Here is an 18,720-nt window from a genome sequence, read left to right as displayed (position 1 = left end):
TAAAAATTGTGTTCTTCAAGAGAGCATCTGTTTGGAGGGAGTGATATTTTTGGAGGGAGTGATTTTGGAGGGAGTGATATTTTTGGAGGGAGAGAGGAGAAAGCATGCGGATGAAGGGAGTGTTTCAGTGCAATAATTTCAGTTGCAACTGCTTTTTGGAACTTGAAAGCATCGCAAGGAATGAACGAAAAAAGGGGCGAGCGGCAAAAGAGAAGTTGCAGCGTACCCGATTCTAGTGTGAGCTTGTTTTTTTCTTCCAGCCGTTGAGATCACTTCAATGGCTGAGATGGAGCCCCAAATAGAGGTTCGCAAAGAGATGTTCCTACCTGAGCCGCGTCGATTCATACTTGCCAACGTTGTATGATTTAAGTGGGCTGGGCCTCATCATGTATATGATTTTAGGTTCAGCTCAGCTCATAGGGTCGACACGCTTGGGCCGGACATCGGCATCCCCTAATCGATTGCCTCATATCACAGCCCAACCCATTAGCTTGTTCGACCCTATACAAATACATATTTAGTGTCTATAATATAGAAAAAATCATATACATAATTATAATCTTAGGATCACCTACATTAACATGATAATACCAAGTTTGCATACTTAGGTGTGATTCAACAGATTTCTGCTCAAAAAAGGCCAAGAGATATACATATAGCCCAAAAGAATCTTGCATGCAAGCTCTCGGACATAATATTGAATGATATGATCATCTCCAGTCCAGGGGGACCATATAATCTGTACAAAATATTTTGTTCTTGGTTTTGTGCTTTCACATGCATACCCATTCTCCACCGACCACCGATTTGCTGCCAAAGACTGAACCATCCTAGCTACTTCAAATTGACACTCTCTAACTCTAAGGATAGGAAAGGCCTCTCCACACCCACTTCATTTAACCTAGCAGCATCACACTCACTAAAGTGCTTGATAGGAATTATGATGGAGACTTCGTCCTAGTCATTCACGTTTGCCTCTACATAACCACACTCGGATTGATTCCACTTTACACTAAAAAGAAGTATGTGAGAGTTGCCATGAATATTGAATTAGCTCACAAGATTCTATGTTAGTGTCGAGCGCAGTGTTCAACTCGGGGATGGAAAAATAAGCACACGTGATAGTCTGAACTAAAATAAAATATAAAAAAACTTTATTTGCCTAGGTAGTAGCACATGCAACCGAATTATAAGTGCCTGAGTTAAAGTTATAGGTATAATATATCCTGATATGTAAAGCATATTATGTTGGGAATGGAAGAAGGCATTGAATTGATTCCTTATATGTGAGCTGTGTTCGTGCATATGGCAACGGATAAGAGGCAACAATGTCGTTTTCCAAGTAGTAAAGTCAAAATATGTTTTGCAACAATGTCGTTTCCAAGTAGCAAAGTCATTATTTTGGTGCCTTTCTAGTCAAGGCTCATCTAGAGCAAACACATCTAATAAGTGAACTGCCCTATCGTGGAAGTAACCTGTAACCCCAACTAATAAATTTGAATTTCGCCAAATTGGTATATCCCACTGAAAAATGACATTGATTTGCAGATCCGTGATCTTATGTTCAAACCTCTATGGCACTTTAACATTATTATTTGGCCAATTTAATCCTCACGGAGGCGGTCATGGCAGCAGCAACCCTTCGGCATTTGGTGGGTTTATTTTAGTAGTGGGTTTTTCGCCTGTTTTGAGTTTTATGATTGTAGTGGACTTCATGCCTTTTTCTGTTGCATTTATTTGAACTCGTTTTTTGGTTCACTCTAGCTTGGGCTCTTTATATTGATTAAATTTGATTCCTATATAAAAATAAAAAATAGTTTAACACAAAATAAAGGCCAATTTAATCGTATCGAAATTGGGTTAAAAGCCCAATTCATTAACATGAGGCCTAGAAGAAATATTCCACAACGACTTGACATGCATTTACTTTAGCTCCCTTCAAATATTATGCCTTAAGGAGGGGAGCATCAAGCATAAAAAAAAAAGTATATATATTGATTGCAATGGTAATATTCTTTAATTACTTCTAAAGGAACTCTAAAATTAACTGAGTACGCCATACTATCAAATTATTTATTGAATTACTAATTTATCTTAATATAAAATTACCAAAAAGGATATATTGAATTGTGAAACAAATGTAATTTTAATAAGCACAACCTACTCACTATATTCAACCATAATCAAACGTAAGTGAAAAATCCTACTTCCAAGAATCTTGGAATAAACTCCAACAATTTATTTTATCGTTATTTAGTAAATACAATTTGTATCCTATATATGCCGACGAAAGCACTAATCATGCAAATTTGTTACAGAATCAATTATGTTCCATGTACCACCTAATTTGTAGATAAGGATGGTTTGCACAATTTTTCATGCTAAGATATGAACACATGCTTATAAATTATGGTTTTTCGATGCCCAAAGGAAAAATCTTCCCAAGTTTCATAGCACCCCATAAATACAAATCCTTACAAGAAGGCAATTATTATTGGAAGTCATATTTCAGTTTCCAGTTTATGCTTCTTAGCATCAACTACAAAAAATTGACTCACAATTTGCTTGAATTTTTCCTTACGAATTTTGAAACATACCAAAATTATAATTCAACTATCCCATATAATTCACTGCAAATCACCAACCATCCATAGAGCACCAGTTGAGTACCAATTGATCACACTCAATGGAATCATTTGGAATGGAAAGTGGTAAATTAAAGCTGAAATTTCATGCCAACATTGACACACAGATTCCAAATTTATGAGGCAAACAATCCAAAATTCAACAACAACAAAAAACCAAAATTCAGAATGGAAAATGAATTCATAAGCAGGATAATTATGACTAGGTTTGGTGTTGTGTGATAGTGTATTAGGGTGTACCATGGGTATTTTTGATAGTTAAATAAGGTCTACTTAGTTAATTTTACATTTTGATTTAAATATTAGGATGTACTTAGATCATAGGATGTACTCAATTAATTTTAGGGTTCGTTTAACATCATTCTATTCTTTTAGTAAATAATCAATGAAGTTAGCGTTTTATGTTGTCATATTTTGAACATGAATCATACTTTTTAACGAGCAGTCCTGCTCACTTAAGGATCTGAAAATGAGGTCATGTGAGGACCAAATTCATCTCAACCACATGATTATATTAAATTAGATACCCTAAAACCTTTTACAACTTAAAATACCCAACTTAGTATCTTTTCGCTCTACAGATTAGTATCTCCTCAATTTCCTTCCGTTTATTTCTAAAATCAAATCTCTTCTGAATAAAACTTAAATTTGTTGCTTAATTTTTCTAAAATTACAAAATTGAAGAAAAGCTTTATACTATTTTTTTTCCTCTATTGAAGAAAAGCATTAATTCAGATTCATGCCATTTTACATATACTGGCTTTACTCTTGTGCCATCGTGGAAAATAAAGGGTTTCAAAAAGTCTATACCCAGCATCAAACTAAAAAGGGAATGTGTTTGTTTTGCTTGGAAAGCGCTCTAATCTCGTAGTGTAGCTTGGAAATTATACAATCATTGATCGCCATGTGAACACATACTGAGCAGCCAAGCCGCAATCTGCATTTTCTTGGTAGCTTCAGTCCTTTTAAGCCTCGACCTACCTGTGGAAACCAGGACCTAGCCAATACCGTACATCCTACATCACAAAAACCCTTCCATGACGTCTGATTTGCATCGTGGAATGACATGCAATGCATGGGCGGAACCAAGGCAAGGGCTGCCCTTAGCTGTAGCCCAGGGAAGGTTTGGGGAAAAAACAAATTAAATATACATATAACCTAATATTTTAACTATATATATACACAATTTCAACATCAATAGGCATAGTTAGAGGTCTTCCACATTTGTATTTGGTGTCAAAGTTTGTCCCAACATCAATTTTAAATTTTTTATATTAATTTGTCTCCAAAAGAGAAGCACTTTTCTAAATGAAATCCACCATTTCGTGAATAATATGGCTCTAATTTCTTTTTTTCTTCTTCTTGTGTTTACAATTAGCTTGATATATATGATTTAATGTATACTTTTATTTCTAGAAAAACTACAGAAAATGTAAGTACCAAAAAAAAAAAATTATCATTAGATTTTAAGCTAATAACTTTAGCTAGCCCACCCATTGAAAAATTCCTGGTTCCGCCCTTGATGCAATGGCGGACTCAGGAATTTTTATAGGAGTAGGCTATATATATATTTTTTTATAGAGGAGATATATTATAAGACTTTTTTTTTCTCTTGAAACAAAAATGTAAATAAAATTTTATAAATCAAACATGGCCACATTACAAGCAAATATAACATAAAGAAGTACAAAATATAAATAAATACTAAATCAAATACATTGTCCAACTTAAAAAAATCATATATGCTAATTAATAATTCAAGTTGCAAAAATAAAATATATATCAACAATCTCCAAAAGTTTTCACCCTAACCCTAAATCATAAAAACTTAACAACAACAATTAAAATTGGAAATTGAATATATATAAAATAAAAAAACTTACCACGATTGAAGAACCTACTAAAGATAGGTTAGTAAATTTTTTAGAGGAGGAGAGCTATTTCCTCTTGGCTCTCAAGAGTCAAATATGGCGTTTTGGGTGGCTAGAAGAAATTTTTTTATGTTTGCTCTCTGTGGGTGTAGCCACTGGCGAACCCAGAAATTTTTTAGCGGAGGTGCAATATTGACTAAGTATGAAAAATAGTTTTTCGGAATACTCATTTTCTAAAGATAATTTTTTGCGGCTTTTATTCCTTACACATCAAATAAGAAAACTTGATTTTATGGGATTTTAATATGAAGTATATATTGACTTAATGAGCCATCATTTTTAGCCTAAATCGTATTTTGCACTAAAACCGATTTTTCATATTTTGATTTGGTGAGAATTTGATTTTCTAGTATTTTTATTTGAATCCAAATGGGGGGTACTTCCTTATTTACATTGTAAACTTAAGTAAATGGAGTAATATAAAAATAAATGAAAGTAAAAGGACAAAGACATTTACTTAAATGTTGAAAATGGAAATAAGGTAATCTGCGCACCAGTTAAGCAAAGGGGAAATTTGAAGCACTTACAATGATTTTTCCGGTGAATTTATATAGGTTTGAATTGATGTTATTATTTCCTATATGCTTTAGGAGTGGGCTAATATTTATTAGAGTACAAATAAAGCTTATAACATTTAAACCATGTTCAATACTTTATAAATCTTCCCCTAGTCTGGAGCCCACTCCAGCCTAACCTTAGGTCTGCCCTTGATGACATGGGTCAAGAGTCGTAACCCGCGTCAAGGGGGTTGATGGAACTAACAATAAATTCATGTAGAGAAAGGGAAAAACAATATATTAACCAAATTAAGCGTTCATCTGCATTAAAGCTTATATATTGATTCTTTGGGTGGCTGAACACATTAATTTTCATAAACATGTCATTATTAATTCTATATTTTACAACAAGAACATTATCTTCTGTTTTCCAGAGCCAAATTGCTAGCTACTGATCAGTAAATCAAATCCTGCAGTCTCTGCCACACAGTTGAAGTCTCTACACCAACCCTAGAAAATTTGACCTACAAGGATCAAATAATTAAGTCAATTTCATGAGTAATTAATTGTTAAGAAAACGATTAAATTAACATCATTAATTAATTTAATACCGTGTTTTAGTACCTGAGCATGAAGCGAGTGGAAAACCTTATCACCTACAGTGGAAAAACTAGCGCTGACAACTTCTGCTCCTTCTTCTTCAAGAACACTAATCACTTCATATAACATGAAGTTCTTGTTCAACCCACTGATCAGCATCACTTCTATGCTTGAACCTGAGTCTCTTAATTCAAGAACTGGCAATCTTGATCTCACCATCATAGCATTATCGGCATTGATAGTACTATTAGCATCTATCCCTAATTGTGACCTCGTTGCTTTCTCCTTCATCTCCTTCAAATTCTCTATTCTCTCTCTCAGTTGCTTTATATAGGAGGACGCAAGATCGAGCTGATTTTGCTGGGACAACGTGTCCTGATCAACCGGAAAAAGCACCACTCAACAATTAGTGTTATTCTCATATGTACGATATGTTATATTGTTAGACTGTTTAATCACGCCACAAATTTCCGACAAGATAAGGACATTTTCAAAGGCAGCTACTAGCTAGAGAGAGTGACAAGTATATATACCTTGGAGTTGGGGCCTTTGGAGTGTTGGGAAGGAATAAGGGAAGCAAGCTTGAAGCAGAGACCTTTCATGTGGATTCTTCTGTTCCTCTCCACTATCTTCCTGTCCAGTTTGGAAGAAGACTCACCGCTGCACTTCTTCATCCTCAATTATCAACTGATCAGGGACCCTGAAAGACTAGAACCTTTATATTCTCAGCCTCTCTCTCTCTCAAAGAATGAAGGAAAGAAAGAAAGAAAACCCACACAACCCAAAAGCCAAAAAGCATGAAAAGCAAGAAAGAGGAGAGAAAGAGAGAGAGAGAGAGAGTTTGGAAATAGTTGGAGCTTGAGTTGTATTGTATGCGCATGTATATATAGTCGCAAGGGGTTGCTTACGTCTGCTTATGTGGATAATACAATCTTGAATGAAGTCATATAAAAAAGGGGCGAAGGGAACCATACAGTGAAACTTCCGTGGTCGTCACCCCGTACAAGAACCTGGCCCACCGCAGCAGAAGTTAAGAACACCTGTGAAGATCTTAAGTTTGTGGGATCCATCTGGATAGATCTGGGATCGTTGGATGAATTAAGTTTCTCCATCTCCTTCAAATTCGTAAGTCATACTACACGGACGGCCGTTTATTAAATAGTGCGACTCGGCTCATTTGACAACTCTAGCCGAGATTGACGTGAGAGAGAGAGAGAGGGATTCGGCTAGGGTTTTTGGAATTACCTCATACGTGTTGTGTACTGTAGTCATGTATTTATAGTTTCCAGTCATGTATTTATAGTTTCCTTACTTAGCTAAAGTTTGAAGAATAATCCTATTTTAAATCAAAGATAATTCTCTAATTAAATATTAGAATAATTAGTTAAATACCCCATTTTTACCACGTATTATCTTCTTATTACCTTAGATAATTCTCGAAGGAAAAATTAATTAGAGCCCTCAAAAGAAAATCATATGATGCCTTTCAGTTTCAGAGATGGACGAGAGAGAAGATGAGGGAAGTGATAAACTCTATAGCTATGGGTTTGGAATTAAAACGAGTCAAAAAAGAGTTCATGGATTTAAGTTTTAAAATATTGACAGTTGTTTGATTTAATTTAATATAATCATGTGCCTCAGTTTTAGGTTTTTAGTAATTCCAACATATATACTGAAGTGTCTATTCAACAATTTATTTTTCCATGCAACTTGCAAGGGGGCAGATAACATCATCAACTTAAATCATTTTATCCTAAAAAGGAAATGTGTTTTCTGGGCTTGGAAATTATACAATCTTTGATCGCCATGTGAAGACACACTGAGCAGCCAAGCCGCAATCTAAATTTTCTTGGTAGCTTCAGTCTTCAGACTTAAAATTTTTGTCCTCGACCCACCTCTGGAAACCAAGACCTAGCCAATACCGTACGTGCAACCAGGGGCGGAGCCACACTGAGAACAGCGTGGTCACGGGCCCCCACTCAATTTGTTTATATTTTAAAAGTAATATACTGTTATGTATTTCTATATGTATATTATTTCAAATATTTTATGTTTTGATATGTACCCACATGTGTTATGGTAGACCTATTAAGGCACAAAGAGGTGCTTGAAATTACCCATTTGCTCAGCTGGTAGTGTTGCACTGTAGGTGTACATATTTCCTTATTTCCATTTTCAACATTTAAGTAAATGTCTTTGTCCTTTTACTTTCATTTATTTTTATATTACTCCATTTACTTAAGTTTACAATGTAAATAAGGAAGTACCCCCTATTTGGATTCAAATAAAAATACTAGAAAATCAAATTCCCACCAAATCAAAATATGAAAAATCAGTTTTAGTGCAAAATATGATTTAGGCTAAAAATGATGGCTCGTTAAGTCAATATATAATTCATACTAAAATCCCATAAAATCAAGATTTCTTATTTGATGTGTAAGGAATAAAAGTCGCCAAAAATTATATTGAGAAAATGATTATTCCGAAAAACTATTTTTCATACTTAGTCAATATTTTTACATAAAACATTTTTTCATATATGATATGAATGCATGAAGGGACGTAAGGTTTTTTTTTAGTTTGTGAAATTTTGATTTTTTTTCTTTCTATTGGGTTTAATGGGGGGAAAAGCTTTAAAGATATTTGCTAAATCGCTACTATTTGTCTATTCTTGCAATTTTTCTTGCTCATAATGTATTTTTCTATCCCTTTGTTGAGGACAATTATGATTGCAACCAATAAGCAATATAATTCTTGACATATGTGATATATATACTATTTTTTGTATGTATTGTGAGTTCGAATTTTTGATTCTTTAGAATTTATAAGAGGCCCCCACACACATGAAATCCTGGCTTCACCACTGCGTGCAATTGTATATATTAGAAAACCCTAAACCCGCCAATCAATTCACAAATAATCACACGTAAATTCAAATATAATATAATCATATTCAAATGTACATATTATTATGATCTTTAAAATTTATTTGTTGACTAGCTTTAAAAAAGCTTAAGCTAAGCGTGTTTGTTGATTTGATTTGACTCTCAAGTCTCGAGCTAAGTTCATGCATGGCGCCGTACTATCTTCTTAAAAAAACTCCAACTTGGCACATATATATTTGTATATATATATTTAATGGGACAGTGGACAGCGTGTTTGAATCACCATATATCGATCCATCGTTGTGAAATGTGTGTTTGATTCTTTACAGGGTTAGTTTGAAATTCACTCCAATTATCAGAATTAGGTATTTGGAATCTTCTTACTTAAACACGGCCGTTCGATTCTTGCGTTTGGTCATGTACCAAATTCAAGGCTCGGAAACTCATATTCAAAATTTATCAACAAAAAAAATCCTAATTTTAAAAAAATCACCAAAAAATACTACGAACTCTGTGTAATCTGCACTTTCATTCTATATCTCAAATTCACAATTTGACCCCCAAAAAATCCATTTGTTGGAAGTTTGAATGAAATTCAAGGACATTTTTCCCACATTTGTAGAAAGAAGAAAGAGTGAGGTCTTTGTAAGTGTGGAAGTCTCACACTTAGTAAATGAAAGTTGGGTCAAGTGGAAGTCAATTGGGCTTCAAAATCGATTTGGGCATTGAATATTATATAAAAAAAAAATAAGGGTCTTTGGAGCCTAATCTATTTAATGAATTATACTAGACCAGACAACATGCCTCATCAAAAATTTCAAAATAATCACTTATAGCCCCAAATAAGCAATGTCAAATGGGGACTTAGCTTATTTAGTAAGTAGGATTAGTAGATACACAAACAATTTAACTCTTTTCTATGATGGTTATTGTGTTGTCTACTAATGTGTAGGTTATGTTTTGCATTTAAAGACACTAATATCTTATTAAGAGGAGTTTAGCCAGAAAACTCTTAATTAGTGTCACTTATATGGGAGTAAATGTGGGGTCACATTTATGAGAACAATAAAGGCTAAGTTCTCTAAAGCTCTCATAAAACCCGGGACATGTTCAAGACCAAAATGAACAAAAACATATGAACTAACATTTGTTAAGATGTTATATGTGTGAGACATATTGTCTAGGTTTACTATAGCGGTGAACAGTTCGAGATCAATTATATCCACTGCATCATCAAGTAAATCCGATATTTTTTCAGTAGGGTAAGTTCAAGTCCAAAAGACACTTTTCCTAATGCATATGACATATGCTTCCTCTCAAATGCATTACAGTCATTTAACATTATAAGTATAACATTTCAAATGTGGGGTCTAGAATTTCGATTCAAATGTGGGGTATTATTGGAAGTTTGAATGAAATTCAAGGACATTTGTCCCACATTGGTAGAAAGAAGAAAGAGTGAGGTCTTTATAAGTGTGGAAGTCCCACACTTTGTAAATGGAAGTTGGGCCAAGTGGAAGCCAATTGGGCTTCAAAATTGATTTGGGCAATTTTTTTTTTTGGACAACGAAGCTTTCATTGAAAACAGAGGAGGAATACAAACAGACAAAAAGCTAAAACTCAGGGAAAGTTGCTAAACTCGCAGAGTCTAGAAACCAAAACTCTCCCCACAGAGACAAAACCAACAAAAATACAATTAAGGGGGACTTGGAAGTCCATCAGAAGCCAGAACACGCACTAGGGACGGAGGTGGCTGGTTAGCCCATCATTGCGGACACACCGCCCTTAAACCTATCGCTGCGGTCACATGAGCCGCTCGATTTGCTCCACGAGGGATCCAACACCATTCCACATCAGAGAAACCTGCACTCAGGCGCCTGATCTCATCCAGCAGAGGGAGAATGGTCCATGCCCTCGTGCAACCTTTACCCTTGATATTATCAATGAGGACTTTAGAATCTGATTCCATAACTAACCTTGAGTAGCCTCTCAGACTTGCGCATCTCAGAGCCTCAATGGCTGCTTCGGTTTCTGCTATCAAAGGACTATTACAGTAGCGTTTACTTGCAAAACCATAGCAAAAATCGTTATTCTGTTTTCTCATCACCACACCCAAGCCTGCCTCATGGTTTTTCCAAGCAGCATCGAAGTTTATCTTTATTGCACCACTAATAGGGGGTTTCCATAAACCAGCTGACGGGGTCAGAACAGTAGCCCCATATCTGGTGGAGTCAGCTTGACACCTAACTGCCTCGAACTCTTCTGCTGCTGAAACAGCATATTCCACCACACTTATGGGATTGATTTTAAAGTCCTCAAAAAGAAATTTGCATCTTGTTTTCCATATCTCCCACGAGATAAAACTCACCAAAGACAGAACCCAAACTCTTTGGAAATTGGTTAACATATGACTATTTAACAGCCCATTGTACCAGCAATCAATCGTGGTGAGGCTTTGTGGGTTCACTCGGTAATTTAAAGGGGAGCCAAACCAGACAGCTTGGGACCACGGGCACAGAAAGATAGCGTGCTCCTCAGATTCTTCATACTGATTGCATATGGGGCAAATTGGAGTCGCAATAATCCTTCTGCGATACAGATTAAGTCTGGTAGGCAAGGCCCTATTCATCATGCGCCAGAGAAAAAACTTGATCTTTGGGAGAGTAGGAGTCGCCCAAATTCCTTTCCACACACCTCTTTCAATTACATGGGACGAACGGTTATTTACCCCACTGGAGGAAACAGAGACCACCTGCAGATTATAACCAGACTTTACAGAATACAAACCCGATTTGTTCCAGGGCCACACAACTCTATCATCCCTGTGCAAGTTACCTATAGGGACCTCACTGATAACCTTAACAGTGTCCTGGCTCACATACTGAGCAAGAGCCTGCGTGTTCCATGTTCTGGTATGTCCATCTAAGATCTCACTAACCATTTGGGGGGCATTCAACGGCACAGGGGTCATAGGCACCACAAAACCATGGTGAGGAGGAAGAAGCCAACGGTGCTGCCAAATCTTCGTATTTAGACCATTGAAAACTTGATGCCTTACATTTTCCTTAATTACCTCTCTTCCTTCCAACAAACTAGCCCAACCCCAAGAGGGGCGATGACCTGCCACGGCGTTCAAAAAGTCACAGTTTGGAAAGTACCTGGCCTTAATCAATTTTGCCCAGTAGGAGTTAGGATCATGGATCAGTCTCCATGCTTGTTTACCAAGAAGGGCTAAATTAAAGGTATTGAGGTCTCTAAAACCCAGCCCACCCTCAGTTTTAGGTAGGCATAAAGTAGACCATGACTTCCAATGTATCTTTACATCGGAGTCTTGCTTTCCCCACCAGAAATTGGCCAGCTCACTGTTGATCTCATCACATAGACCTTTTGTAAATTTGAAACAATGCATTGGGTACGTTGGAACAGCAGTGGCTACAGCTTTAATAAGAACTTCCTTCCCAGCTAAAGATAGCGAGCTCTGCTTCCAGCCTGAAATCTTATCCTTTACCCGCTCCTTGTCATAATTCATAGCTGCCTTCTATGATCTCCCCCACATAGTAGGCATCCCCAGATAATTCCCGGGATTATCCACTCCTTCCACTCCAATAATAGAGCCAATTAAGGTCTTCACCTCAGTAGGAGTATTACTACTGAAGTAGAGACAAGATTTTTGATGATTTACTAACTGTCCTGTGGCAGCAGAATAGTATATAAATAACACATAATATTTAATTAGAAAAAATATGGGTCTTGAGTCTTAGGGCACTTGGTTGGGCACTTCATATTTAAATTGATTTTTTAGTTTCAAATTAATTTTTTTATTAATTCGGATTAGTTTAATTAACTATTTTCTAACAATTGTGATTAGAATGGTTGGGCACTTCATATTTAAATTGATTTTTTAGTTTCAAATTAATTTTTTTATTAATTCGGATTAGTTTAATTAACTATTTTCTAACAATTGTGACTCTTCTAATAAGGTTTCAGAAGTTTATTTAAAGCAAACAAAGCCTCATTCGTTAAACACAAAAAAAGCATTCTACAATCACATTCATATTGTCTTAGAGGAAAACAATCAAAGTTCGCCAGATTCTAAGTCCTATTATTAGGGCTTAGAATACAGATAGTTGAATCCTAGGAGGCAATCACCTAAAGAACTTCAAGCACCGAGAATGGGTTAAATTACTGTCTTTAGGACATCGCATCAAATCTGCAAGCCTCTATCTTGAATGCAAGTCTATATATATTATCTTTATCCTGACTTATGGATTTGGGCAAAGGCTGATCATAGCAATAAGGATCTTATTATTTGGACTGCCATGCGCACATAAATGCTGTTGTAAATTTCAAACTGCCTTTGTGATTCTCACTTCGTCTTCATTTTTTGTTTTTGTCAAAATCTTGATTCCTTTGGTTTATGGCATTTTGTTTCCAGAAGTTTGTGGATAAAGGGCAATAACCAAATGAACTAACAATAAATTCATGTAGAGAAAGGGAAAAACAATTATATTCATATACATTAATTTTCAAGAACATGGCATTATTAAAGCTATATTGTATATATTAATTCTACATTTTACAACAAGAACATTATCTTCTGTTTTCCAGAGCCAATTGCTAGCTAATGATCAGTAAATCAAATCCTGCAGTCTCTGCCACACAGTTGAAGTCTCTACACCAACCCTAGAAAATTTGACCTACAAGGATCAAATAATTAAGTCAATTTCATGAGTAATTAATTGTTAAGAAAACGATTAAATTAACATCATTAATTAATTTAATACCGTGTTTTAGTACCTGAGCATGAAGCGAGTGGAAAACCTTATCACCTACAGTGGAAAAACTAGCGCTGACAACTTCTGCTCCTTCTTCCTCAAGAACACTAATCACTTCATATAACATGAAGTTCTTGTTCAACCCACTGATCAGCATCACTTCTATAATTGAACCTGAGTCTCTTAATTCAATAACTGGCAATCTTGATCTCACCATCATAGCATTATCGGCATCGATAGTACTATTAGCATCTATCCCTAATTGTGACCTCGTTGCTTTCTCCTTCCTCTCCTTCAAATTCTCTATTCTCTCTCTCAGTTGCTTTATATAGGAGGACGCAAGATCGAGCTGATTTTGCTGGGACAACGTGTCCTGATCAACCGGAAAAAGCACCACTCAACAATTAGTGTTATTCTCATATGTACGATATGTTATATTGTTAGACTGTTTAATCACGCCACAAATTTCCGACAAGATAAGGACATTTTCAAAGGCAGCTACTAGCTAGAGAGAGTGACAAGTATATATACCTTGGAGTTGGGGGCTTTGGAGTGTTGGGGAGGAATAAGGGAAGCAAGCTTGAAGCAGAGACCTTTCATGTGGATTCTTCTGTTCCTCTCCACTGTCTTCCTATCCAGTTTGGAAGAAGACTCACCGCTGCACTTCTTCATCCTCAATCATCAACTGATCAGTGACCCTCAAAGGCTAGAACCTTTATATTCTCTCTCTCTCTCTCTCTCTCTCTCTCGCTCTCTCTGTGTGTCTCTCTCAAAGAATGAAAGAAAGAAAGAAAGAAAACCCACAGAACCCAAAAGCCAAAAAGCATGAAAAGAAAGAAAGAGGAGAGAAAAAGAGAGAGAGAGAGAGACCGAGACTTTGGAAATAAGAGGAGCTTGAGTTGTATGCATATGTATATATATACACACACACATAGTCGCAAGGGGTTGCTTACGTCTGCTTGTGTGGATAATAGAATCTGAATGAAATCGTATAAAAGACGAGTGAAGGGAACCATAAGTGAAACTTCCCTTGTCGCTAACCCGTACAAGAACGCGGCCCACCGTAGCAGAAGTTAAGAGCACCTGTGAACATCTTAAGTTTGTGGGACCCATCTGGATAGATCTGGGATCGTTGGATGAGTTATGTTAAGTCATACTAAGGTGTGCGCAGAGGCGGGCTAATGGGCTGACTCTTGACCTTTTGACTCCCGCGCTTTCACTTCACCGTCCACTTTATCATTTGTTTGTATTTGTGAGAGACCTGTCTATGTTGCAACTTGCAAGTGGGTTGCTTTCAAATCTCCGGCCACCAGGAAAACATAAGTTCAACTTTGTTTTTTCCTTTGTTTATTTTTTATTTTTTATATTCAATAATCTGAATATGTCTTCTTTAATTAGGATCGAATTCTGATCATGAGTGTGAAAATGAATGTGACACGTTACTAAAATTATGATCCAATTTGAACGGTATAATAAGCTTCTTTGTCACTTACATTTTTCAATTTTATATAGCTCCATTTGCACTGGGGATTGACCTGCCTAACAAAATTGGTTATATATATATATATATATTGACTATAACTTCTAAGAACGATGAAGTTAGTGATTATAACAACATTAATTAGTCTAATATTGTTTCCGTGTATGACTTCTTTATTTTAATGAAGTCAATGTGAGATAACTATATAAACAAGAACAAGATTGTTATTATTAGTGAAGCCATTCTCTGATATTATTATTTTTGGGGAGAGAAATGGAATTGAGTTGTGCTCAGTTGAAATAAAGGTTGTTATGAGATAGGTCCTTGTAACTGTTATATCTTATAAACTCATCTATTTTTAAACTATTATCAAAAACCCATATTTGAGTATAGGTTAATAGTTGTCCTAATTTTACAAAATATTTACAGACTATGCCATCAACCTTACCTGTCCAATCCCTTATGTTTAGCATTTATATTTATTTCTTTTTAATTTGGCACCTATATAATATTGAAACGCTTTGATAAAAATAAATCAAGGATACATAAATAATAGTGTAATACAAAAATGTAACACTAATATACTACCTAAATAATAACAATATTAAACAATGATAATATATACCTATAATTAATTAATCTTTTGTGTCTAAAAGAACATTGATTAGGTAATTGTATATTGGAAAATTATGGTGATACATGCAAGAAATAATTTACCTACATATCTAATACAAGATAGGTAAATAGATAGATACATACTTATGTAATATATATATATATATATATAGGTACAATAATTTACCTACATATTAGATAGACAATTCAAATAATTTATAAATTTGTATTAGGTACATTATCATATAAAATACAGGTACATTATTTTTTTCTTGCAAAACAAATTTTACATATCTAGGTACATTATCTTGTACAAAAATATAGGTACATTAATATTTTTTTTTCCTCCAAACAAATTTACATGTACATTATCTATAAGCAAAATATAGGTACATTATTCTTAAGGAAAAGTAGGTACATTATTACGTTATCCTTTTAGATAGACAATTCGAAGAATTTATACATTTGTATCAGGTGCATTATCCTATTATTTCATAATAGGTACAATTTTTATAGAAAAAAAGGACTTTAATTAGATGATAAATAAATAATTTGTGTAAGGCACATAGGAATATTTGTGTGTGCATTACTTACCCAAAAATATATATTTGTGTGTGCATTAAATGTATAGACAATAACGTTTAATACTAATGGGATTGTGTGTACCAAATATTTTGAAAATTAAAACAATTAATGTGTGAGTAGTCAAATTTGTAATAAATTCCAAATTTAGGAGGAAAAAAATCAACTCAAAAAATTGACGAAACCAACATTTAATATAGCCACATAATAGGGTAAACTCTAATTAGGGGTACTTTTGGAATATGAAAAGTACAATAAATCAGATTTTAAGCTTAATTAGATAAACTTGCTGAGTTGGATCCTACTCATCAGGTTTTACTTATAATAAATTGGGTTTTCTTCACAAAAAAAATAAGACAATGGATTGTAGTTCGAAAAATTAGTTTGAAGGGGTAAGCAACATTTACTAAATAAGGGCAATAAGGTGGGGTTTTGTACTAATTCCTCTTAAGACAAAATGACAAAGTGTAACAAGTAAAGGAACAATTAGAAGCAAAATACCTACGAAAACAACAAAATTCGAAAAATATCTTTAAAACATTAGAAAAAATGTTATTTGGCTTAAAATGTTTATACATCACAGCGAAACGATGCATTTGACTCGTCTTGTCATTCTCAACATATCATTAGCCCAAATTAAAACTCGAAACCCAAACATATAAAAGTCAAACTTTGTTGTTTCTGAACTTACATTTATAAAAATGCTTCTCGATCATCTCTGTGATCTATTATACTTGAAACAATTAAGCGAATACTTCACATTGGATCCAATGGTGCATCTCAAAATGTCACAATCATATACTTCTGGGATAATTAGTTGTTGCCAACTTAAAATGGTCTAGGCTATAGGGCATCAATCCCGATGCCAGAGACTATACAGAAGGAGATTTGTGTCGTAGATGTATAATCTCCCAAGATCAAGAAAAGGTCGTGATCATGCTCTGTAATCTTAAAGGACGTACGTGATTCACACCAATATGGCCAAAAGCATGCATGCAGGCAGGCAGGAATGAAAAGTATTGCGAGCCGCCTCTAAAAATATGTGAACACACGAGCTACATTCACTGTAGTATGCAACAGTTGTGATCCATTTTGGGGTACAAAAACAAAACACGGCACTCCTTGCCACCAAATTGCCACCGTTATTCATTACAACATTCACTGTCGTTTGGTTGGCCCATCTAATCAAGGGTCGCATAAAGGTGTTAGCCAAATAAATAAATGAAATTATTTGCTAAATCTAAGACCTAGCCTGACATAAACATAAGATGTTTCGGGTAATGGGGTATAGATTAATGGAAAATGACTTTGACTCGTAAATTAATAGTCTCAAGTTCGAATCTCTATAACACCTTGATAGTGTTTGTGTGAGAAATCCCTTTCAATTTAGACTATCACTTATACTTCGTGTCCAGTTATGGAGCCCGAATGTCATGTGTATGAAAGTCTCTTATATATAATAAGAAGCTCAAACTCACAATACATTTCAAATATGAACATTCTGAGTTCAAATAGCCGTTTAATTTGATTGATGGATATGTTTCACTACAATCCTCCCTCCATCTTCGCTTCCGTACCAAAAAGGCCTATATCTCCAAAATATAAAGGGAAAAAAAAGAATGAAAAGTCTTCTGTTTACATAAGAGGTGACACAAGCAATGATGGAGTAGTTCCTCAACGAGCATTGCAATTGCATAGAGAAACAAATATGTCGTGCCGTCGTCATCAAGCCAAAATGTGCTATTTATGGTACGATCAGATACTAAATTAAAACCTTAAAAAAGATTTTTCTTTTTTCTTTTTTTCTGAATCCTTACGGCATCATAGTATTTACAATGAGCTCCATAAATTATATCCTTAGATTTAAGTCCAACCATGCTCTCTATCCACCTCCTAAAATAGGGAGACCTCTAGGAGCTCCTAAATCTAATGAGAGAGAAATGACTCCTAGTGGCTCACTATAATTTAATATTTATTTATTTTATGAGTATTTTAAATTTTTAATTAATGGTAATTATTATTTTTTAAATATTTTTAAATAGAAATGGACCAATTAAAAAAGAATTATAGCATTTATGAGTCCCTGAACTAGAGAGTAAGATTGTCGTTAAAATTTTATAGAAAGTTCCTAAAATAGCTTTCGTATGTTTTTAGCTAAATTTTAACTAAAAAATTGAGAGCATGATTGTAGATGTTCTCATAGTTGTGTATGTGCGTGAGAAATCTCCCTCTCCTTTTTTTGATCAAAAAGATACTTCATTAAGCCAAAAGGCAAGGCAAAGACAAGGAAACAACGGGAAGGTAGTCATATTCTAATATAAAATAGCACGATCAAAACGCTTTGAAGATTAATTATTTAAATGGGCTAAGCTTTGACACAAATATTGTAATAAAATCGTGCACGATTTGAGTTGATTCTTTGCTTTAGTTTTGTCGCTGGTACAGGGGACTGTGGATTTGAAGGTCAATATATTATGTTCTGTTCTTAGTCCATAGTCCAAAACAGAGTCTCAAATTTCAACACAATTCAAAACAAGTGACTGCAGTGTTTGAGTGTTGATACGTTTGGTTTGAAACTTGGAACTGATACTATTCCGTATTGACATTCTTGGGCAACTATTGGTATAGCTTTCTCTTTCCTTGTGTTCAGCATGGTCTATTCTCTCAAATCTACAAATTATGTTCACATCTATAATTCAGCTGGTTCATA

General features: G+C 34.8%; 2 protein-coding genes across 2 annotated transcripts; both read right to left on the bottom strand.

Annotated features, from left to right (window-relative positions):
- Nucleotides 1–5,389: 5,389 nt before the first annotated feature.
- LOC110766960 (transcription factor bHLH162-like) lies at nt 5,390–6,513 on the bottom strand. Its single transcript, XM_021970383.2, has 3 exons — nt 6,207–6,513; nt 5,698–6,048; nt 5,390–5,597 (listed from the first exon to the last, which is right to left on the bottom strand). Exons 1-3 carry the CDS (start codon nt 6,345–6,347, stop codon nt 5,529–5,531), a joined length of 561 nt encoding a protein of 186 aa, XP_021826075.1. The 5' UTR covers nt 6,348–6,513; the 3' UTR covers nt 5,390–5,528.
- A 6,522-nt stretch (nt 6,514–13,035) lies between these two features.
- LOC110766928 (transcription factor bHLH162-like) lies at nt 13,036–14,224 on the bottom strand. The gene is made up of 3 exons (XM_021970348.2): nt 13,865–14,224; nt 13,356–13,706; nt 13,036–13,255 (listed from the first exon to the last, which is right to left on the bottom strand). The coding sequence occupies exons 1-3, from the start codon at nt 14,003–14,005 to the stop codon at nt 13,187–13,189; spliced, it is 561 nt and encodes a 186-aa protein (XP_021826040.1). The 5' UTR covers nt 14,006–14,224; the 3' UTR covers nt 13,036–13,186.
- Nucleotides 14,225–18,720: the final 4,496 nt, after the last annotated feature.

Source organism: Prunus avium, chromosome 5 (assembly GCF_965620075.1).
Source record: "Prunus avium chromosome 5, drPruAviu1.hap1.1, whole genome shotgun sequence".
Classification (NCBI taxonomy): Eukaryota; Viridiplantae; Streptophyta; class Magnoliopsida; order Rosales; family Rosaceae; genus Prunus; species Prunus avium.
This window is presented reverse-complemented; position numbering and strand designations above follow the sequence as displayed.